At 47.2% G+C, this 24,341-nt stretch overlaps 2 protein-coding genes across 7 annotated transcripts; both read right to left on the bottom strand.

Annotated features, from left to right (window-relative positions):
* Nucleotides 1-200: 200 nt before the first annotated feature.
* On the bottom strand, nt 201-8,790 carry spns1 (SPNS lysolipid transporter 1, lysophospholipid). Of its 2 annotated transcripts, XM_061750071.1 has the most exons (14): nt 8,546-8,790; nt 8,004-8,199; nt 6,412-6,615; nt 6,288-6,353; nt 4,487-4,623; nt 4,260-4,411; nt 4,117-4,183; nt 3,422-3,564; nt 3,189-3,341; nt 2,516-2,705; nt 2,111-2,176; nt 1,927-2,025; nt 707-875; nt 201-614 (listed from the first exon to the last, which is right to left on the bottom strand). In XM_061750071.1, exons 3-14 carry the CDS (start codon nt 6,605-6,607, stop codon nt 544-546), a joined length of 1,509 nt encoding a protein of 502 aa, XP_061606055.1. In that variant the 5' UTR covers nt 6,608-6,615; nt 8,004-8,199; nt 8,546-8,790; the 3' UTR covers nt 201-543. The 2 variants fall into 2 exon arrangements, with proteins under 2 accessions (XP_061606055.1, XP_061606056.1); XM_061750072.1 differs by lacking the exon at nt 8,004-8,199.
* Nucleotides 8,791-9,956: 1,166 nt separating this feature from the next.
* On the bottom strand, nt 9,957-23,377 carry nfatc2ip (nuclear factor of activated T cells 2 interacting protein). 5 transcript variants are annotated; one of them, XM_061750074.1, is made up of 12 exons: nt 23,252-23,377; nt 20,541-20,634; nt 19,058-19,145; nt 18,793-18,963; nt 16,973-17,077; nt 15,663-15,723; nt 15,498-15,594; nt 15,338-15,424; nt 13,691-13,847; nt 12,110-12,254; nt 10,283-10,377; nt 9,957-10,212 (listed from the first exon to the last, which is right to left on the bottom strand). In XM_061750074.1, exons 1-12 carry the CDS (start codon nt 23,286-23,288, stop codon nt 10,051-10,053), a joined length of 1,299 nt encoding a protein of 432 aa, XP_061606058.1. In that variant the 5' UTR covers nt 23,289-23,377; the 3' UTR covers nt 9,957-10,050. The 5 variants fall into 5 exon arrangements, with proteins under 5 accessions (XP_061606058.1, XP_061606059.1, XP_061606057.1 ...); XM_061750075.1 differs by having other exon boundaries at nt 13,700-13,847; XM_061750073.1 differs by having other exon boundaries at nt 13,649-13,847; nt 23,252-23,375.
* Between the last annotated feature and the right edge of the window lie 964 nt (nt 23,378-24,341).

Raw genomic sequence — 24,341 nt, 5'->3', positions numbered from 1 at the left:
CGAGTAGTAGTCTCGAATAAACCTAGATCCCGAGCAAACAAATAGTACAGTATGTAGCAACTGCTAGCTAACTAGTAGATGAGTAGACAACTAGAAGATGGCTAGCAAATGACTACCAAGTGACTAGTATAGAACTACTTGATAACTACCAGATGACTAGACTCGAAGCCGAGTTGTGTCCGAGCAAATCACAGGGTAAAGAAGTTCATGTTTTTTATTCAGTTCATCTAAAAACAAAGCAAGGAAAGTGGCTTGCCATCGAGACAAACGCTAGAAGATGACTTGTAAAACTACGAGACACACGGGACGTCGGGAAAGGGAAACGTCCTGGTAAAAGACGGCAAGTTGAGAACAGTAAAGCCGATCCTAAAAGAGCCCGCGAGAAGTAACAAGTGGATTTGGCTGTGGAGCGGTTTTGCTCCAACAAGCGTCCGGCATCGTTCAAATTTGATTTCATTTTTTTCAAAAGGGAAAAGTCGTGAAAAACGTCCGCCGCTTCCTCCCAAGTTCACGTTAGCGTGGCGAAGATCAACGGGGACCCCGTCAAATCAGAACACTGGACACCGGAACGCAAGCGGACCGCCCGCCTTTGGGCACCGGGATGGGCTCGTCATCTGCGGACAAACCCACAAGTCGCGTCGCGTCACGTCACGTCACGTCACGTCACGTCACGTCACGTCACGTCACGTCGCGCGTCAGCGGTCACCTGCCGGTCTGAAGTTGTCGGCTCGGTGGCGGTCTCGCTCGATGAAGAGGGCGGCGGCCAGGAAGAAAGCTCCGCCCACGACGGCCACGAAGGAGCAGAGAAGCAGAGAAAGTTGCAGCGAGCGAAACCTCCACAAGAACGAGTCCGTCTTCCTCAGCGAGTCCGACACCTGAAACGGCACAGCGCCGCCGCATCATCATCATCGTCGTCAACACCTCATCCATTCATCCTCAACTATTCTGAGAAGAGAAGTTTAAACTTTAAACTTGAAATTTCAGCCTCGCAGCAGTAAATATTCCACGATTTCTTTCGTCGTCCGTGTTTGCAGAGCGATTGTGTTTTTCAAAATAAGGCATTTGCAAACATCAGCTTTTACTTCGGAAAGCAATCATCGACCTTTTTGCCGATTTTCGGACAGATGTCGAGGACCAAACGGGAACCGATTCAAGAACCATTCCAAAAAATTGGCCAATATCATTTGAGAACATTATAACTGCTTTTTCCAATGAATCCTAAAACTACGACAATTACTTGATTCAAATGTTTTTTTCCCAAAGTGGCAGTGCAGAAAAAGCACAAGCAAACTGATTGCGCGTCCGCTCATAATAAGCATAGGAAGGCGGCGGCGGCGGCGGGGCGGCATGTGTCGCAGGTTGGATTTTCAAAAGCTGACGTGACGTGTGCATGTTGCGCGCTAGGAGGCTGAGCTGCACTTCCGGTGGCTTTTACCACAACTTTCAAGGTGGCAACTTGTACTGCAGCGGCAAAAATCATTTGGGCTCTGTTATGAAAAAACTATTTGCTAAAGTGTGACGGACATGTAGTTGGAGCCCAAGCAGCCGCAGAAGCGGATGGAGAAAACGAAAACCGTCTCCCTCTCGTGGCAAATTGCGCAAGAGGGGCCAGACGAGGCGGCTCGGGCATCTGATCGGGATGCCTCCCGGGTGACCCCCTAGCGAGGTGTTCCGGGCACGTCCCACCGGGGACGACCCGGGGCGCGCCGGGAGAGCTGGACGTCCCTGCTAAAGCTACTGCGCCACCCCACCTGCGATCAAATGGATGGACAATATCAAACAAACGACAACACTCAGTTGATAAACACGAATTGTGAAAAGATAGGATTCTGTAACAAACTTTGACACATAACATTTTTATCCGATGAACGAATCGAATAATCGACTGCGAGCCGCGGTCTCACGAAAGCCGCCACGCGTACGTACCACGCCGATGAGGTACGGACTTCCCGCGTCCCCCAGCAGGTGCGAGACGACGATCTGCAGAGCCTCGGCGGTGGAGCGTCGCGTCGGGACCACCACGTACTGACAAACGAGCGCAAGCACAAGCAGACGTGAGGAGGCGGAGGAGGCGGTGCCGGCGGAACCTGCGGCACGCGACGTCGCTGACCAGCAGAATGTCGGCGACGATGGCCCAGTTCATGGACAGGAACGTCTCGCCCAGGAAAATAAATACCTGCGCACACGTGGCACAGTTGCGAGTGCCACACATTAGCTTGGCGGCACATCACCGGACCCGAAACAACCGGCGCAGGACTAGTATATATATATATATATATATATATATATATATACACACACACACTACTAGCTGACGAGTAGATGACCGGCAGAAGATCAGAGAAAACAAAAACAACATAAAAAAAGATGGCACGCAGGAAGTTGAACAAGTTCAACGTCATCATAAAAGAGGAGACATGAGAAGTTGAGAAAGGGCAACGACATCGCACAGGAAGTCCAAACTAATAATCGGCATTTCGGCCGCCACGTTAGCGGCGTGGCCCCCTGTACTCACGTATGTGGCGACGGCGCTGGCCTGGGCGAAGACGATGGCGAGGTAAAGGAAGGGCGCGGCCAGCAGCAGGCCGGCGGCGCACACCAGCGGGTCGGCGCGCGGCGTCCGCGTCCGGAGCAGACGGCTGGCCTGGACGCCGCCGGCCACGCCCAGCACGCCCGTCACGCACGTGACGGCGCCGAAAATCAGACTGGCGGGCCAAACAAACACAAACGCCGATCAGGTCGCTCGGAGGAAGTCACGTGCCGCGTGCGCAAGTCGCAAAAGTCCAAACGTCACGAAGTAAATGTTACTACCCACCTCTGGTCGTGCTAGTGACGCTATTAACGTCCCCAAGGCACTAGCCGCCACGGATTACACACCTAACCGACATGCGGCTTAGTTCATGGTCAACCAGCGGCCAATGAGCAAACCTGTGAAGTTGGCGTAGCTTAGCTGGCAACGGATGAACTTTCTTATCTTTGAGTGGCGAAGCCGGCATGCCGCTGCCGTTACGTTTTCCCCATTTGATGAAAAACAATCCTGGAAACCAAATGCTTTGCAGCTTCCCCCCATAATCCGTGGGTTTTTTTCTTGGCACACTATTGTGAAAATGCAAGTCAGGCAGTCGAAGTCCAAGTCAGGTGGCGTCACGTGACCGGCGTCCCCTTCGGCGGCGCAGGCGAGTGCTCACCTGTCCGAGGACGAGCAGTGAGCCTCCACGCAGGGCGCACGCTCGCCCGTAAACATGGCCGCCCTGAACAGGAAGGTGGGCGCCCACAGAGCCAGCGAGCCGGTGACGAAGGCCACGGCCGTGAAGCCCAAGGTGGACAGCATGAAGCTCGGGCTGCCGAGACAGACAGAGCGCGGCTTCGCTTTCGATTCGCTACGCGCGGGACCCCGAAGGCGGACGGCGGGCGCGCCTACTTCCTGCTCAGCGCTCGCAGGTCCTCCGTCCAGCCGCTCCGGTGAAGCTGATGTTGGGGCCGAGCTTCCACGGCGCCGCGTTTCGGCTCCCGGACCACCAGGAGGAGAAGCAGCACAGCGAGCAGACCCAACGCTGGCGTCACCTGCCGCCAGTGTTTGAAAATTACCCGTTGAACGTGGAATGATGGCGGAACCACTTCAATGACTTTAGATCAGATGTAAACATTTGGAAAACATGATACCATGTGCACAATTTAGACAATATGTGATTGTTCCTTGAAAAAAGTCCAAAATGAGCGAGTTCAAACTGCTCCATCTTCTTTAACGTGTTCAAAGGTGGAGCGATGAGTCCAACCATTGCAACATTTCAGACTGAGAGATTGAAACGCAGGCTGGCACATATTTGGAAAGATATGGCAGCAGAATGCCACATGAGCAACATGAGCAGAGAGCCAATCGCAAGCATCAGCTCTCGGAGGAGGGAGTGGTCTGAAAAAAATATTTGGCCAATGCGACTACGATCGGAAAGACGGACATTTACAAAAGGCAATTGCAATTTCATGACACATTTTCCCGCAGGAATGTAATGGATTACAACTCCAAACATTTTGTAACGTAATTAGCTGCTCCCCAACACTGGCTGCGACACAGCCAGGGCACTCACGCACGCAACGGGCACACACACGGGGACGCACCCTCAGAGCCCAGTGCCAGTCCTCGGATACGTTGCTGACTTGCGAGCCCACGATGTAGCCCAGACCGCTGCGGACAGAAGGAGGAGATGCGGAAGGGGACCGGGAAGCTCGCGGGGAGCCACGGCGCCAGCGCGCCTGCCTACCTGCCCACGGGGATGGCGAAGTAGAAGACGGAGAGCATGTTGGTGCGGCTCTCCTTGACGTAGAGGTCGGCGATGACGGTGGGCGCGATGGTGGAGTAGCTAGCCTCGCCCACGCCCACCAGGCCGCGCGTCAGCAGCAGCGCCCAGAAGTGCTGAAATCAAAAGGAAACACACCGGCGCTCACGGCCCGCGCACGCGCCTTCCGCCTCCATCTTGTCGTCGCTCACCTCCTTGGGCGTGTACGAGCTGGCGAGCGTGACCAGCGACCAGAAAGCGATGCCGCCGCTCATGATCAACTTCCTGTTGTAGCGGTCGCCCAGGTAACCGAAGAGCGGCGCCAGGAACATGTAGCTGCAGATGAAGACTGGAGGCGGGGCAGGACGTGATGTCACTGACTGCCGTAGACATACTGTGCCGAGCGCTCGGTCGTGCGGCGACGCGGCCGCCATTTTGGATGAGGCAAAGTGGAGATGCCTCCTTTTCGATATTTATCATTACAGATAAACACATTCGAAAAGACATCCTCAACATAAAATGAGTCAACAAATATTCATACACACACTAATATATTTTGGAAACAGACCACAAACAACAGATGTCATTTTGAAAATGTGGTTATTAGGATATCCATAAGCGCCAAAACAACTTTTGTTTTCATGCGTTTACTGCTACCAATCTGTCTTAAGATGACATCTATTGAAATATTAAATATTCAATCCATGAATAACAACTACATCGTCAAAAGTAGGGTTAGGGTTAGGGTTAGGCTCACCCTAACCCAACTGGAGCGGCCGCGAAGTTCGGATTGGAGGCAGCGCCACTGGAGAGTCGAAGAAAAGAACCTTGACATGACGCAAATCAGGATGTCGAGATGGACGTATAGAATGAGTGGAAAATATTGTGAAGAAAGCACAAGGATCAAAGGACATGGCAATACAAGGGATGGGAAGAATGTATTCCCGTAAATCCAGTCTGGGAGAGAAAGAAGGCGGCCGTGAATAGGAACATTTGGAGAACGCTCATGCGAAATGGTGACACCCAATCGGGTAAAGTTGAGAGGAAGAAGAAAAATTCAAGAGCCTTCGGCCGACTGGCGCCTCCCTTACAGTCAGACCGGAGTCTGACTGCTTTCGCAGCACATCCTCTTTGGGATTGTTAAGCAAGCATTTCTTGTATTATTGATACCGATTTTAAAGCTGCACCACCCACAATCAGTATAGGCACGTGAGGTGCGGCTATTGTTTTGGTCCGCTTGGGGTCGCCATCCTCACATTCGAAACGCTAGCATTGGCGACGTTGAATGTGCGTGCGCGTGCGTGCCTTTAAAAGGAGTTACTTGGAAGTCAGCGAATGAGCATGTAAAGTTGGCCGGCTGTTCATTGACTAAACCGTCAACGGCGGCGTCAGGCGAGGCCGTCGGCAGGTCGGCAGTAATATGCTTGCATTTACTGTCTTTTGTTAGCGTTTGCAGTTTCCATCCTCCGTCTATCCAAACCCCATTATGGATTACACTTGGTTTGAACTAGCAGTGGGTGGCTATATTTAATGAGCTAACGATGTTGACTTCACATGCAGTGGTGTAACTTAAGCCATTTGCGTCAAGTGTGGAACGATCCCACACGTTGGCATTCTGTCTTTTACGCACTTTCTTCCTGGAATATTGCCACGCGAGTCCGCAGTAACAGCACGTGTTGAAAAATAAGCACTGCAAAATCCCACAACATAGCTAAAAATCCACGATATGAATTCAATCTGCGATGCACTGAACCCGCGAAAAGTGAGCGACCACTGTAACAACAATCAGAGTAGCTAATTTAGCATTTCCGGAACTTCAACAGGAAAGACTTTTTCATTGCTCGGAAGGGTGGCCTTAAATGTAAAACGTTTGCAGCATTTCTATACAAGAACGTAGCGGCATCGTCACCCACCGCTCCACATCCAATATGGCGGCACTGTCAACAAACAATGCAGGATCGACGCGCATTTCATGTCTACATACACTCGCCTAAGCGAACGGCGTCATCTTACCAGTCTGGAGCAAACCCGATTTGCTGTCATCGATTCCGAAGTAACGCTCGATGTCAGGAAGAACGCCTGTCGGACCCATGACATCATCAGCGTGCGGCGTGCGTTCGCGGGCGCGGGCGCGTACCTGCGACGGTGAACCGGTCCATGTAGTTGAGCAGGTTGACGTAGCACAGGATGAACACGGTCAGCACGGCGCGTGTGGGCGTTACACCGCTGATCGGCTCCTCCCCCTGCGCCGCACCGCGCTCCTCCTCCTCCTCCTCCGCCGCCTCACTGTCATCGCACAGGAACGGCGCGGCATCTGGCGCATCCGAAGACATGGCGGCCGCTGAGGACGACGGGAAGTCAGCACAGCGAAAACCTTTTGAGCCTTTCTTGCGTCTTCAAGTCAGTTGATACTAGTTGCATGGGCAGATTTCTTTTCCACTCGTTTTTGGGACAAAATGTCACTTTCACGAGGTACCTTTTGCGGTTTTACAGTGCACCAGTACAACCCCAAAATGGATGTCATAGATATCAAGCTTAGGGTCCATGTACTCGTACACTCTTTGCCCTCACTAGTTGTACTACCAGTAGAACGACTAAGTAGACGAGTGGCGTCTTTTTTTCCACTACTAGTACCACTTTTGGCCTCCTTGTACAACCCTCAGATGGCTATCATGGATATCTAGCTTGAGGTCCAAGTACTAGTATTCTTTGTCCTCACGAGTAAGACGAGTGATGTCTTCTCACAGTACTAGTGCCACTTTTGACCTACTAGTACCCCCTTAAGCTTGACATCAAGGATGTCCATATCTTTGTCCTCATTACTAGTACAACTAATATTGACTACAGCGTACTAGAGTGTCTTACTAGTTAGGTTTTGTTTCCACTACTAGTGCCGCTGTTGGCCTAGTATTCAATAAACCTTACAAGTAAACTACTGTGTTGCACTAGTAACACTACAACCCAAACTAGTAGGCATGCGTCACGCACTAGCAGCCTCCTTATCAAGGATATCAAATCTATTTGATCCATGTAGTAGTACACTCATTGTCTTTACGAGTACATGTTACTAGTGAGGCAAAACATCGGACATCTGCGTGCTACTACTCGTTACGCGCTTAACTTTGCCAAACAAATATGAGCGCTCATCCAAAGAATTGCATTCCGGATCGGTTGTGGCCCGGGTTAACAAGGCCCACCGCCACCGGCGCTGTAAACCTACAGGGCACCTGTGGAAATTCAGCTACTGTGGGTGGAAGTCGAAGAAGAAGAAGAAGAAGAAGAAGAGGAGGTGGAAAGCGGGTTGTTGGGCAGAACGAGAGGAGGAAAGCACAGACCTGAGAACTGAATGTGGGGACTAGGACAGGAGACGCTCGACATGATGATTAGGAGGAAGGTTGATATTCAGCTCGGGTCTGTTCAAAAAATAATAACAAATAGAGAACTAACAGACGGTGCTCCGCAAGGATCACTTCTGACAACCCTGTTAATAGTCTTTTATTGCATGTCCTATGTAAAACATGACATGTAGGTTAATTGTGTTACTCGTGCAGCATAGTAGCTTACTTCAGTAACAAGGTGTAATAGTGTATTAGTATGCCACTCGTGGCACTAGTAGCGGAAATAACATCTCTAGTAAGTCGCTCTACTCGTGTCCTGAATTGTCTGACTAGTGAGGGCAAAGTGTGTCCTAGTACATGGAGCTTATAAAGTGGGTAACAGCAGGTGTACCTAACAAGGTGGCCTAAGGGCGTGGCTTCTCGAAGGAACCAATCGACGAGTTGCATTAGAGGTGGGCGTGGCTCGGAAAAGGCTGGCAGATGGATCTGCTCGTTTGATTGGACGCAGTTTTCCTCCCAGGAAGCATGTGACAAGCTGACAGCTGTCAATCATTTGCGTCAAGGCGACGTCTCACTCGGCTCATTTTCTGTCGAACGACATGTCACCTTTCACATCTTTATTTTATTTTTTGACATCGTTTTTATTGAACCCAAACACGTTATTAAATCACATTAAAATAATTCCTGATAGATTTTTTTTTATTTTTTTTTAAAGAATTCCTTTCCCCCGGTTACGTCATCAATAAGTGAATGTTAGTCAACATTTTGTGCTGGTAAATGTGGAATATTTAGCTATGAGAGTCCGACAAACAAAAAAGAAATTGATGAGCGAGTGAACACAGATGTGAATGTATGTTTCAAATGCTTACTAGTGTGCTCTCGTGAAGCACGAAGTGAATTTTTAAAACACATAAGCAGCTTGTTTACGTTTACCTCCAATCAAATGCGATGACTCAGGCTTTTGTCTTCTTCAGACTTAATCTTAAACTGTTAAACAAACAAGTCGTCGTCGTAGTTTTGCCTTCTTTTCTTCTTGTCCCACGACGACGCTCACGGTCTCGAGAAATTAGCAGCGAACGTAAAAGCTCACAAATGACATTTGTTCGCTGCCGCCATGTCACTTTCCGACTTCCGCTCCTGGCCTCACGTGGTGCCCCGTCACGTGTCTGCATGACCAATCAGATGATGAATTGACGTTCCTGCACGTGACCCAAACAGGCTGACATTTTGAGACTTTCGGATTGGACAAAACCTTTTGACGGTTGATTGGAGACAGCACTTAAGTTCTCAACTAGAAGGGGACACATCTTTGTAAAATGACTGTGTTGGACTGGCAAATTTACATCCAAATCTTTATTTTGTTTGTTTGTTAACAAGATGCAAATCTTTTGTTCCAAATACAAATGGGATCTGGTACAATCCAAAATAAAAATAAGAAAGAAAAAGAAAGTGAACTCGGGCCAAATATATGTGTGGAGTGGCCCAAGTGCCCCAGAAAAATGTCAAACCGCACCCCCCTCCCAGTGGACGATTGGTTTGGGATTGGCTAAAAGTGCCCTCAAGCGTGGGGATGGGGAAAAGTGCCCCTAAAGAACTGTGCCCAACACCCCAATTTATGAACAAAAAAATAAAAATAAAAAGGGAATTTAGGTTTCATTCAAAAAATGACATTTCTGTAGAAAACAAGGATAGTATTTACCAAATGGTCATTATTTGTATTGCACATAAAACCAAAAGAAATGTCTTCTCAAGAAAAATCTCTTTAAAACTTTCAGTAAATTCAGCCGTATATGTAAGCTCATAAAATCTTTAGTTCTCTAACGCTCTCAACACGTGCGCAAATGGGTACGGCAGCATGGAAAGTTCCGGTCGCCAGGCAAAACGCATCGATGTGGCAACACCGAGTTGACGCCGAACACAGGCGGCTGGAGGAGCCGTCCCTTTGGATTAAAACACTTTCAATTCAATTTCAACTTCTACAAGTACCGGCACCCACCTACAAAAAGGTTTTTTAAAAAAGCCCACATGATCCCAACAAGGTGATTTTTCCATCGGATGACGTCCCAGTAGCTTGAAACAATGGGACACCGGAGAAACCCGTAGCTGACCTTTCCACTGGAAACCATGAACCTCACTCGCCATGAGACAGAGCCGCCCCTAAAAGGTGCCAATTACACCATAGCAAGAATTTTTTGTTTAGAATTGTTGTTCCTTGGGGTATTTTGAGCAAAGCGTGCTTGCACACAGTTTATCAAGACAACTGTGAAAAAATCGCATGCATAATATTAGTTTGACTTGAATTGAAAATTCAATGAAGCGGAATCAAGTGACAGGAAGTCAACAGTTACGCAAACAGTCTTTAATGTCTTTACAAATTCAAATGAACAGTTTCTAAAAATAGATTGATTTCATTTGTAAACTGACGTTGCAGGTGGGCCTCACGTCCACACCTCAATGATGTCGCCGTCCTCCATGTCCAACTGAGCGGGCGTCTGTCTGCCCGTCACCTTGCAGCCGTCAAAGTGAAACTTGACTTTGCGCTTGGTGGCGGCGGGCAGCGCCGCCACGTACTGGGAGAAGATGGCGCCCAGCTCCGCCCCCTGCGACACACATTAGCGATTAGCCCGGTGACGCCGGCACGCGGCCGGAAGCGGCTACGTACGTACGTACTTTGTGGACGGAGAAGTCCCGCCCGGAACCTCGATCTTTGCCCTGCAGACGTACCGTGATGACGGCGCCTTCCTCCGTCGCCATGACGACGCACTCTAGGAACCCGCAACGGCAACATGTCATCGTCATAGCAACACCTCCACGTAGGGCTGGCTGAGATTGCCTTAAAATCAACACTTCGTGAAACCTCTTAGGCAATGTGGCGAAACAGGATAAAAATGTCTAGCCACACACGTGTGTAGTTAGCCACAACTTCATGTGTGTTTATGTGGCTAAAGGTTTAGCCACACTTAGCCAGTCCTCATCAGTGGGAAGTCAATAAGGTTTGAACAATGTGGGAGTAATTCAAACTCGAGTCATCAATCAGGACTCTGGTTGAACCATTTGACAAAATACTTTCATTGTGACTTTCTTACAAATATTGCGATTGCAATTTAGCACGTGATTTTTTTTTTGAGGGGAAAGTTTATTTTCCTTCGTATTATTCACTAACCGAAGAAATCAATCATTCTGTAGTAGGAGCAACATTACATTGAATACAGCCAACAAATAAGCAACCTTTTTCCCGTGGGCCAGGCCTAGATGTTTTGATGAATTGATATGAATAACAAATATTTATTATCCTAATGGATCCTAAAAAGAAAAAAACACCTTCCACCACAGTAGTATATTGACTGATTTAACTTCATTTAATATAATGACGCTCTTGCCAGTAGCAGTAGCGCTGCTGTCAGTGTTAGCCGAGTACTAACAACTAGTCCGTCGTGCTAACCTGCTAAAAATAAATAAATAAATGGTCATAGTGAATACATTTGAATTCATGTCGCCATACTTTTTCCATTTCGTCCATCTTGCAGGAATTCAACACCCGCGAGTCGAACGTCCTTTCCGATTGCGACGAAGAAAAGTAATGTTTTTTTTTTTTTACCCTTGCAAAACACCTCATCAATAAAACGTATTCTCGAGTAATGGTATGTATTTGTTTTTAAACGTACAGGTTACGCATCCAGCAGACGTTCGACTCCCATTCCAGTACGCGGTAAGCTTTTTGTCCTCCACGTTCAACAATGTATTTTTTCGTAATAGTTATGTTTCGAAACTGCACAGGTTGTGCTTCAAGGAGAGGTAGTGACTGGTTTCAAGGAGAATGACAACCACACAAGAGCCCATTCGCTGCCAACAGAAGAATTCAATCCAGATGTGGATAAAACTTTGCTCGCAAGGTCATAAAAACCTGGACTATTGAGCAAACGGCAGAGGAGGAGAAATCGGAGGAAAGAAGTAAAAGTGTGGGAGGCCCATTTGTTCATGCAATTTGGGCCAATGTAAAATACTTGTCAAAAGTACTTTTTCAGTGTTGTTTTATGTTCACATCTTTGAGAATATTGGCGTCAAGGTCATTGTTCTGCTTCCACAAAAAGGTTGTTTTCTGTTTTTTTCCCCTCCAGAAACAGATCTGGCTGAAAGCAGCCGAGGTTTGACTGCTGATGACTAAAGAACAGTGTCGGCTAGAGACAAACCTTTTTTTTTCCTGATCTTGCTTTTGGTGATTTCGGTGTTTAGTACACAATATGCTGAAATTGCTCGAAAATGCCCGAGTTAAAGTCACACGCATTCAGTCACATATAATACAGTACTCTAAAACGAGAGTGAACGCAACGAACACCTGCACCTCACATGCGCATTTTATTGGTATTACGCATACGCTTTTAAACATGTGCCATTAATCAAAAATCTAGTTTATACTTTGCAGCATATCGCAGGTTTAGGGACTGGAACGGAACGCCCGCGATCGAGGCGAATTAGCCAGGTGCCACGTGAACTCACCCAAGATGTCGGTGATGTCGAGGCCCAGCTCGCCCACGCTGGCGTCGGCGGGAAGCTCCGCCTCCTCCCTCAGCAGTCGCAGACGGAAGCTGGACAAGCCCAGGATGGCCGCCATCTGGCTCACCATCTGGCCCACCGACGTGGTCTGGGGAGGCCACGGCGGCATTTAGAGGCACGGCGGGGCTCTCTGCTCCAGTCGGACGCAAGTCGACGTTTACTTCGGGGCAAGGGCCGCCGAGATGAGTCGACTAGTCACGATTATGTCGACGATCTACATCGTCGAGGTTTATTTTTTGGGAAGCTTGGACTCTCTCTCAAAAGTGCCCGAATCCTCCCGCTGTTCGCCTGTTTGCTGCCTTCTAGCCGTGACGCACGTGCGCAGTAGTCGACGTCCGGGTTAGCCACGTGACGTACCCGGAAGAACTACGGCTAACCGGCATTGGCAATGGACCCCGCAAGTTAGAGCATCTCACCCAAACGACGTGGCAGTGATACACGAGCATCGAAAAACGAAGCACGTTGCGGCTGATTCCATTTCTGACAAAGAGGCTCACTCTTTTCGGAAGCTACATGATTAGATAGCGGCTAAAATTAGCGTCAACGGCTCAGGGCTGTAAGCGTTAACATTAGCTTAAGACTAACGATGACAATTTCTTTAGCCATAGCAAATAGGTTGTGTGTTTGATGTAACAATGTAACTATGAATAGAAAAGAGATACACAAAAGCAGGCCGGCCAAATGATTTGCCTATGTGGCGGCCATGTTGGTGGGGGCAACATTGTCATCGCTGGCAATGAATCAGACCTTGCTCATCTCTCGAGCGATTTTCTTCAGGTTTACTTTTTGTCAATGTCAAAGCAAAACAATAATACGGAACATTTGAAAACCCAGCCCAAAAATGTTTTACCTATGAAAGGTTCTCTTGTTGTATGCATAGTTTTTTGTTCCATTTTAAATGGCGCTAAACATTGACAGTTACAAATGTTATAGGCCAGAGTATCACCTTCATTTGAATTTGCAATATCACATATATATATATATATATACCCATGTCAGGAATGCTGGCACAAGCTGCAAAATGTATTAAACATCAAATCTCTAAATTGCCCGTAGGTGTGAATATGAGTGCGAATGGTTGTTTGTTGATATGTGCCCTGCGATTGGCTGGCAACCATTTCAGGGTGTACCCCGCCTCCTGCCTGAAGATAGCTGGGATCGGCTCCAGCACGCCCGAGACCCTCGTGAGGAGAAGCGGAACAGAAAATGGATGGATGGATGGATCTTTTGCACATACCTTTTAAACCCTTCAAGCTAGACGCTAACGATGGTTGTATAAGAGCAGCTGCTTGCTGGTGCCATGAGGTGCAATTTATATATATATCATCCCATTAGCCGACTTATCGCAAAAATAATCGGTGACTAGTCGACCATCAAAATAATCATTTGTGGCGGCCCAACTCGGGACTCAAACTTTGGAAAAACTCCACTTGGGCCTTTTATGACTTCAAGCTGCACGAGCGTGTGCACGCGCGTACGTACCAACGTGACGGGCAGCTTGTAAACGTCGGTGCGACATCGCACCTTCAGCACCTGCGAGTCACATGACCGCCGCCCGTCCAGCACGATGACGTCATCGTCGTGTTCGTCCAGCTCCGGAATGTCTCGTTGGCGCCTCCTGGTGGACGCGGCCTCAGGGGAGAAGATGGCGCTCACGGCACGGAGCCTCCTGTCCACCTCCCTGACTTGCGCGCGCGCGCGCACACACACACACACACGTACACGAGTGTGACTTACGAACAAAATCTGTTCCGTGAGCAAGCTCGTAACTCAATTTACTCGTATATTAAATCAACTTTCCCCACATTTTTTGTTGTTTTGAATACAGAAAAAAAGTCCCGTATTGTATACAAACATAAAACACGTTAAAAGAGAATTTTATAGTGTCATTACTGTATGTAAAGTTCATTTGTTCAATCCCGGGCCCCGCCTGTGTGGAGTTTGCATGTTCTCCCCGTGCCTGCGTGGCTTTTCTCGGGGCACTCCGCTTTCCTCCCACATCCCCAAAACATGCATGCTACTCTAAATTGCCCGTAGGTGTGAATGGTTGTTTGTTTGTATGTGCCCTGCGATTGGCTGGCGACCGGTTCAGGGTGTACCCCGCCTCCTGCCCAATGACAGCTGAGATGGGCTCCAGCACGCCCGCGACCCGCGTGAGGAGAAGCGCGACAGAAATTGGATGGATGGATGGATGTGTACCTTAAATGGGCGTGGCCATGAGGGGCTGGGAGTCTGGTGTGCCGATTAATCTGCGTGTGAGTGTTTGCCGTGAGTCGTGGCCTACGGCAGCTCTTTGAGAGTGTGCTCATTTTGTGTCGCGTTCAAGAGACGGCGACTGCTCGTACCTGAAGCTCGCTCAGGACTAATTTTGGCTTGCAACAAAAATATTATAATATAGAAGACGTTCAAACGAACATAAAAAAGGCAAAAAAATAAAAAATTCAATCGGCAAAAAAAAATAAACGGCAATTTTTTTCCAGTTTTTCTTTCTATTGTAAAGTTATACAATTCGAAAAGACAAGACATTATTTTATTCATTAAATATTTTTTCAATTAATCAGACGATTAATGATCAGAATTTTATTCTGCCAAATATCAGACCCAGCCTAAAAAAAATCCAGATCGAGTTTTTTCTAATTCACTTCTGATATAAAACAGTAAATAGATAATCAATGTAATTTTACTTTTCCCTTTTTTTAATCCATTCTTTTTTTTAGCAAGCGGCTTCCTTAGTTGAAGTGTCGAAATGCACTGCTGACACTAACAACAGGGCTGCAAAGCGAGCAGCTCGCACCGTCGCTTTTCTTTTTTTGGGATATTGGGCAGCGTCTCCTCACTAGTGACTATTCCCCCCCCCCAAAAGGGTCTACTTTAATCTGCGTTAGGAAACAGACGTAACGAGTGGAATCATTTTCACATTGTTCTGCGTATGACAAGAAAAGAGCCGATTGTAAGGCTACGCAAAAGCATTTATATTATTCATCCTTTCATCCAAGGTGTGCGCTGTTTGGTATCATGAGGAAAAAAATGTCATCCCAGACGGGAACCAAATCCAAACTTGTTTTGAATAATGTCATTGTCAGCTGCTTTCTCGATAAGCCAAGAAGAAGAAATATCGATTTCAATTGGATTTTTGGGTAAGAATTCGCACGGGAAAAGAAGGTCGCTCACTTGATCTTCATCTTGGAGCGTCGGGACTGTTTCCGGAAGGGAATCTCGGCTGGGGGAGGGGGCGGAGAGCGCGAGGGACTCTCCTTTCTGACACACACACGCACACACCCTTAATTCTTCGTGTGTGCGTACAGGTGATACTGCGCGGCGTGGCACATACACTTCCGGTTCGTCGTCAGAGTCGCTGATGGTGATGGCGAGCGCGCGCCCTTCTCGACGCGCCATCTGCGACCACAGATTTGCCACATCGCCGTCGTCTGCGGGAGGAAAGCAAAGGTTGCGTTCAAATGCGTCGGTACGTTCTGGCTCACTGACGACCTCTGACCTGTTCGTTCCTTTTCCATCATGGTAGGAAGCTCCGCCTTCAGACGCAGGCTGCTGTTCACCTGAAAGACGGTCGCACATTGAGCGGGATTGCCCTGGCGGTGCCCACGACAAACGCTTTACAGTACAGCGGGCCGCCACGTTCTCGTGGCTTTGCCCCGTCGCAGAGCTTTTGCAAAAAATGTTTCCATTTTTCGTTTAGTTATGCTTTGTCTCTTTTTGGGTGGAACCAACCCCGAATACGCTTATTGGCGGTTTATCCCCGCACACGCAAAAAAAAAGTAAGTTGTAGTCAAGTAAACGTTTTTTTTCCCCCCCAACGCAGTTCTAATATGGGCGTCCATTAGTGCCGGTTGATATTGCAAGAAGCTCGATTCGAACGATATTTTATGAAAGCTTTTTTTATGGAAAAAGGGGATCGGGGATTTTATTTTCGATACTTTTTGCTACACTGCGAGACTAGCGCGACTAGCGAGCCATAAATAGTCCCGAAAAACTGCACGTCTAGCATCGTTGCACGAGCGATCGCCGATGACACAAACGGTCGGACAGTGGGTCGGCTGTCGCTGTCTGAGCTAACTGTTCCGGACTGCACAGTGTGCCATTGTTGTATTTATTTGATTTACAGATCACCACCGTATTGTACTCGTTCCACAAGACGTCCCGTTTCTTGGTCGAGTCTGTTTAAGTGCATTGCCGCCACCTCCTGGGCGGAGCAGCTACAACAGAGCCAAACAAACCCTAGACGTGCGTTCAAATCACAAATACTGAAGCAGCTATCATTTATCAATTGTAGTCATGGTTACGTTGCACAAGTGAACACGATGCTGAATTATTTGTATTCTCTGACATCACATACTGCCGTAAGAAAATCTGGAAATTCAGAAGTCAAGTTCTATTTGTTGGCAGCTCTGCAGTCATAGCCATAAATGATTCATTTTACTCCTAATTGGCATCATAATTGAGTTTCTAATTTTCACTTTTTGGGGGTTTTGGTCAAGAATGTTCATTTCGGTGCATCACTAATATAAAAAAAAAACAAACCTTTGGTCTGGTCCTTGTTTGATACATTTCTAAAGTGGAATCCAATAAATGAGGTTGTATCGCCCAGCACTAGTGTTCATCGGACACGGATTTTCGCTATTCTCGACCCGGCCCCTTTCCATTATAAAGCGATAAACAGTGATCCAATTCTGAATTATCGTCAAAACATTCAAGTCAACTCAGTCGGTCACTTTCTGCTAAGGGATACGTACAAAATCGTACAAAAGTATCGGGACACCATATACACCGTTGAGTCGGCTCACTCGCCTTGTTGGAGTAGACGGGCACGGGGACGATGGCCGACGAGTCGAGGATGCGTCGGCGTTTGGGCGCCGGCTTGACCGCCTCCTCCGCCGCGTCGCCGTCGGGGAGCTGGCCGACAGAGAGACGCCGCGGGTCGCGACACGTGACGGAAATGAATTCATTAATGAACTTCATTAATCATAAGAGCCATTGTTTAACTTTAAATTGTCCAAATCTTGGTCATTTCAGCCTCTCGACCGCAAATATTCTCAAGTTTCTGCAGTCCTCCATGAAAGCAGACTGATTATCTTCTTAGCAATCAAAATAAGACATTTGCAAACACCTTTTGACATATTTGCTAACTTTCTGACACATGTTACCGACCAAACCAGGGACTGAATCATCATTTCTGTTTGTGCATTTTTTTCCACTGTCAATTTGAAATGTCCTGTTTTGGAATAAAAAAAAGGGATGGACATTTCAGAACAAAACTAATCATCAGATGAATCTATAATTAAAATCCTAGTTAGTCGCAGCCCGAAAATGGACCGGCCGTGAAGGCCTGCGTGCGCCAAGCAGACCAGGAGAAGCTCCCCCATGCTTTTAGCTCAAGCAGGCTTGACTATTGTAATGGTCTTCTGACTGGACTCCCCCAAAAGAGCATTAAACAGGTGCAGCTCGTTCAGAATGCTGCCGCTCGAGTTCTGACCAGAACAAAGAGGTTAGCGCATATAACTCCAATTCTAATGTCTTTACACTGGCTCCCAGTCTGCTACTGGTCTATAAATCACTAAATGTTTAGGCCCTGAAGACATGAAAGAAATGCTAATGAAATTAAAAACCAGCAAGCAGGGCTCTAAGATCGACAGACTCGGGTCAAATAGCGGAGCGCAGAGTCCAAAGCAAACATGGTGAAGCAGCATGTGGCTGTTATGCTGCACACAACTGGAAGAAGCTGCCAACAGCAATGACGTCAGACCCAAGTGGGAATGTTTCGAGGTCCAGGTTAAAAAAACGATTGTGTTTTTCTCATGCGTCTGTGTTTTGAAATGCTTTTAATCATGTAAATCACTTTGCGTTACCTCGTGTGTGAAACGCGCTATATAGGTACATTTGCTTTGCTTGGAATGCAAAAGGCCGGTGAAGTCAACGCAGTTATCGCAAGTGAGGGTTACGCCACCAGATGATATGCTGGATGTTATTGCACTTCACGTCATTATGTCTGCTCCAATACTTTGGCTGACTTGAAAAGTGGGTGGCTTCAAACAAAAGGTGCTCCGTCCTGACTTGGTGAACATATCTCGATGTCAATAGCGAGAAATTTATTTGCCTCATGTTCATCTTTTGATCTGAAACCCAAATGTCTTCAGTGTACACCAAAAACAAAGGAACTGACCTTGCCGTGATATTTTGATATTTTCATATCGCTCAATATCGTCATGAGCACTTCCGCTTCCAAGGGGAAGGAAGTCACTTGACACATCGCTATGGGTTTTCACGGCGAATCTTTTGGTCGAGGCCGTCACCGGGCTCGGAGGTCGAGGTGAGCGGACTTGGACTTGATTGAACTCATTCGGATCGGCTCAAGCCAGAACTCAGGTTCAGATTAAGAGCATTTTGAACCCGCTTGCCGGAATACCGCCCTGGGGTAAACGGACGAACGCATCGTAAATAGCCAACGAAAGTGCGCTGAATCCAAATAAAGTCATGAGTAAAAATTGATTTCCGTTGTGAACCCGAAGCGCTGTCCACATGTAGCCATTTTGTCTCCGTGTTTTATTTCGATCTCAGAATTTGCGGAGCGTATGAAGTGCGTACGGAATGCGCCGAGGTGCGTGGGTTACCTTGAGGCTGACCGTCGGCGCCTCCTGGAAAGGAGCGGCCGGGACGGGCGGACGGGCGGACGGCCCGCCGCTCATGGCCCGGTGCATGGCATCATAATATACCCATGTGACGGCGGCGGCGGCGGCGGCCCGCTTGTCGGCCCCGGAGACACTTGTGGAGGTTCGTAATTCCTTCAAGACGACGCACACAAATATTCAAATGTGCAAATCATAATAACCATAACAATCTTCAAAAGCATTTCGGGGGTATAGCTGGACATCATACCTCGTATCTTTGGACAAGATTTTTCCATTTCTTTGAGGCTTGTTGCACCGTGATTTTCCCTTCCAGTCCCATTTCTCTCACAACTTTCCTGGGGAAAAAAAGGAGGAATGGCAGACGATCCCCAAAACTTGCATCGTCCCCAAAAGACTCGCGCGCGGCTAGGCTCAGCTCGAAAGGGGGCTCAGCAAAGGCTCGGAATACTTATGGCTGTGTGATATTGCAGTTTTTCTGTTTTCAGAAATCTGCAAAGATTTCAACAATTCCTTTTTTCTGTCAATATGGGGTGCTGTGTGGACATTAAGGGGGGGGGGAATGAACTTAAATGATTTTAGCGAATGGCTGCAATATAACAAAGAGTGAAAAATTGAAGGGGGCCCGAATACTTCCCGTAGCCACTGCATATATATATATTTCCATCCCTTGATTCAAAAACAGGACCTTCTTTCAAATTGAGTGCACATGAAGATGTTGAGCTTGTTTCTTGGAGTCAGCAGGTCGGATAGGATCAGAAAGGAGCTCATCAGAGGGACGGCCGAGGAGAGACGTGTCGGGGAGAGAGCCGGCTCGGTTGGCTTGGACGCGTCCAGGAGAGAGAGAGGGAGTGTATCGGTCGAAGGACGACGAGGACGGAACGGCCAGCCAAGAGAGCGAGAGGAAGAGGAAGAGCCAAGAGAAGGTTGGCGGATGCGGAGAGGGAAGACATTGGGAGGGCCGTTGGTGTTCCACGCTGACGTGGAAGCGGAGGACGCGATGGGGCCACAAGCCCAAAGGAAAGGGAGAAGAAGAGTGCCCAAACGACTCCCTTCCTGGTTTGGTCCGTAAGATCCATCAGAAAATTGGCGGATGTTTACAAATGTCTTATTTTTGGGGGGGAAAAAACGAGAGATAACACGAGTCAACAACAAATGTATTGTCTACCATTCTTCTGCTCATTTTGGTGTGCGGAATCCAAATCTCACATTTTGGTTCTGCTCAACTTTTTGAACTATGGCCACACGCTTCTGTTTCCATGTATAGAAGTATTTTTACTTTCAAGCGTTCAATAAATCGAACTTCCTTCCCTGAATTTTGAACAATGATGACGTAACATTCAATTTACAGGTACTTATTTGTATCAATGTCTACCAATAAATTTCCAGGAAGCAAACTTTGCAACAGTTCATTCATAAACTGTGAATCAAAACCATCAAAACCTGACCTGAACAAGAGAAACCGATGCCATTTTCGGATTCCGCTGTGCAAAATTGTCCTCAACCGGTTGAAAAAATAAACAAAATTCGGGGGGTGGCCCAGGGTAATCAATCTGCTTTTACGGAGGACTACAGAAATGGAAGAATATTTACCATTGAGAGGTTGAAATTCCAAGAATTTGGACAATTTTAAATGAAACCAGGTTCATCAATGACCAAAATAGTTGTCGATGAATTTGATAATCCATTAGTTAAAGGTAATGTATGATATGTGCAAAGTACGTGATACTCACTCCCACATTTGATTGCCATGAAACCTCGGTTGCATCAAGTCTTGCTCTTGGTCTGTCGTCACCTTGATCAGTTTTTGGGTGTCCTCTGGAGTCCCTGTGGAGGAAAATGCATCCGGTAGCGCTCAGTTGTTCCGTCGTGTGTTTATACCCATGTCAGACTTGTCTGACAAATTCCGCCCTACAATGTCCTTCAGTAAAATGAGCGGTACGACAGGCAAATTACGTGATGTCACACTATTCACGAGCTAGCGAGGCCTACCTAAACCCTCGTCGCATGGACGGACGAAGCCGAGACGTCTTCTAAGACAGGCAAGACAGTCCAGTTGCGCCCGTGACAATGAAATGACCTGTTCGCAGGCATAGTCACAAGCGACATCATTTGGGACAAAACCAATACGCTACGTTCAGATTCTACATCGCCTCACGTAGCTTCTGTCTAATCATGAACGAAATACAGCGCGTACATTTGCGGTCTGGTCCGTCGTCGGAAACGGATCGTGTAGCTACGGGCCCGTTCGCCGTGTGTCGCCGGCAGATGGTACATGCTAAATGCTACATTAAGTTAATAACTTGCATCTAGAAGTAGGGTTGGGCATCGAGAATCAAGAACCGATGAGAAGCGGGACTAAAGCTCCGGTTCTCGGGAATCGTTCCAATTTCAATGTTGCGGTTCCCGCTTTCGATGCCTACGGTCCGCCGACCCCGAAGAAGAAAGTGGCGAAAACGTTTCGTCCACCGGGGGTCCCGCTACTTTAAATGCGGGTCACATGGACAACAATAATAATAACACCAAACAACAGCACGTCGTGTGCCACGGTGCGGATTTCCCTCTGCCCAATTCAAGGTTCGAACTGCATGTTACAGCGGTTTTCATCCATTTGATTATTTTTCACTTTTGTTCATTACAATGTAACTTTTACATATAGTACATTTTGTATTTAATAATTTAGGAATGTTTTTCAAACATTTATTTCCGTACAATTTTGATTTAACTATGTGCAATATATTTGATTTGAATCGGTAAGTACAGTTTTTTATTTTCTATATTTAAGCACAGCACTGTGCATAATATTAAATAAAGTTTTTAGGAATAAAACCTGCGCCTCATTTTTGATAGACGCTACTGTATTTTAATGTTGCTCATGATGGCGGTATCGGGGTAAAACGTTGCCAAAGCACTGGCCTGCGGGCGTTTAAATAGCAAGAGGTCCGAGCCCGCCCTTCGACCCAACATCGCCGTTGCACACTGCATTTGGCTCGTCTTCATTTGCGGTTAAAACGTCGACGCGACGTGATCGGGCCGCCCAAGTGTTATTTGCGGTACTACAAGCCAACGCTGCTGTCATTGGCGGGCAGCCAAGTTTTGAAAATGCTGTTTGATGAAAGTTAAACAACTAATTCCATAAATAGATGAAATAGATTAGATGTAGCGAGAATAACAATGAAGGAGAGTATATCAGGCCTGTTTCCTCCCACATCCCAAAAACATGCATGCTAGGTTAATTGACAACTCTAAATTGCCCGTAGGTGTGACTGTGAGTGCGAATGGTTGTTTGTTTGTATGTGCCGCGCGATTGGCTGGCAACCGGTTCAGGGTGTACCCCGCCTCCTGCCCGAGGATAGCTGGGATGGGCTCCGGCACGCCCGCGACCCGTGTGAGGAGAAGCGGCTCAGAAAATGGAAGGATGGATGGATGGATGGATGGATGGATATGTCAGACCTTCCTCCATTGAAGCGAGCCCGTGGAGCCTCCTCGATGCTCGCTCCTGGAAATGGCGTTTTGAGGAGCGAGCATCGTTGCATTGAGATGCACCTCGTGATCTTCAAATGAACCCGAAGTGTCAGACTTCCTGATTCACAGCACTGCGTTGACATTGTGCGTCGGCGCTTGGATCGTCCCCCGAATATCACGTGACCGTTGAGGTTTGAAGCTTCATAGGTCATCGCGTGTATCGACAGCTCCAACCGGATTGGTCGCTGTCATTTGATTTGACAGCTCGTTTGGCGCCAACTTGTGTATTTAGGAACCAGCAAGCTGTTCAAAAGCTTGCTGGTTCCTAAATAAGCTATTGAACAATTGTTATTTTTGAATAAATACATCTCCGTGCTCTTTTGTTTCTGTTCACAAGTCATCCCTTTATATAATAAAGATGACCAACATATTTACTTGATGGAATCCAGCTTTTTCATGGCAACTTCGTCAATTTAAATTAACACAAAGGGACTTATCGAAATAATACATCGACCAATATCGTATTTGATCTTTTATTGCTGAAAGATAACGAGAGTCTTGTTCCACACAGTTTAATGACGTGGGTTGCTGTGACTTCTTCCGTCCACCAGATGTCACTAACGTTCTCAATGAAGCGCCAAAGCTCCGAATCTGTTTCGGCACAAATGGAAGGAAAGCCTCAAAGCTTCACGAGGCTTTAGCCACACATCACTCGTTGCACCCGACCTCTCTCTGCTAATTTTAGATGGACGCGGTTGGCTCTTCCAATCAAATGTATGCGCGTGCGCATAACTACGACACGATGACGTTCCGAGAACGCGCCCATTGTTTGTTGCAGCTCGTTCGCCGTAAAATATAACCACCACTTGAAAAGATGGCAAATATTTACGTGATATAGGAAACGGTCGAATGTATAATAAAAACCACTCATTAGTGAAGTCATTTCAATAACAATCAATAATTCTAAATGATTACTTACAAAACTGTCTAACTGTCTTCCGTCCTTGCTCCGCCATCTTTATCAGCAGGCGCAATGTGTCATGGGAAACTTCCTAGCCCCGCCCTTTCCTACAAAGTCTTACAAAAGGTCCCCTGAGGTTACACTGCCACCTAGAGGTGACCTTTTTGATCGCCAGGTTAGGCCAACAATGTACGCGAGCTCATAAAAACACTGAGCGACTCCATATTCTTATTTGTTCAGCTACCGTGGCTGGCTAACATTAGCTAAAACACTTATACGTGACTTGATAGTATTATTTATTCAGCTAACGTAGAAGAATAATCACCTTTATTGTCATGAACATGCACACGAAATTTGTTCATTCTCATACCCATCAGAATCAGAATCCTCTTTATTTGCCAAGTTTGTCCGAAAAACACACAAGGAATTTGTCTCCGGTAGTCGGAGCCGCTCGAGTACGACAACAGACGGTCAGTTGACAGAGAACGCTTTGGGGACATGAAGACAGTGAACACAAACACTTGTTGGGGGAGCAGTTCAGCATATCGGTGTCTTGCTCAGGGACACCGCGGTCGTGAGTCCGCTCGGGGTCTTGAACCCGAGTCCCCAGAGTGGCAGGTGATGATCTTAACCATTGGTCCACAGCTCACCATGTAGCTAGCTAACCTTACTCAATAATCAAATAATAATAAACCGCGACGTACCCGTGCCTGTTTGTCTGAAGTTGACTCCACAGTGCACGCGCACCCGTCTCGGTTACGCAATTGGGAGCCGATTGCTGACATTGCAATAATGCCTACCTGGCTGCAGACAGCAGAAGGAAGAAAACGCAAAAAAAAAAAAGGGGACATATAAATAAATACACATACAACAAACTGTACAATGTCATATCGTTACATATTTTTGTGGCTTTACTCATTACATAGGAATAAAAGGCTAAAAACAGGTGCAATAATTATGTACAGAATACTTCTCTTAACTTTTAAAAGGCAGATGAATGAGGAGAGTTTTATTATTTGTTGTCAAGCGTTAGTCGTTCGGGTCAATTCAATCACTTTATTCGTCCCCAACGTGGAAAATCAAAGCCACGGGGTAGCAGTAAAAAAAG

The sequence above is a fragment of the Phyllopteryx taeniolatus genome, chromosome 16 (assembly GCF_024500385.1).
Source record: "Phyllopteryx taeniolatus isolate TA_2022b chromosome 16, UOR_Ptae_1.2, whole genome shotgun sequence".
Lineage (NCBI taxonomy): Eukaryota > Metazoa > Chordata > Actinopteri > Syngnathiformes > Syngnathidae > Phyllopteryx > Phyllopteryx taeniolatus.
The sequence above is the reverse complement of the archived record's forward strand: the minus strand, read 5'-3'. Positions and strand labels throughout refer to the sequence as shown.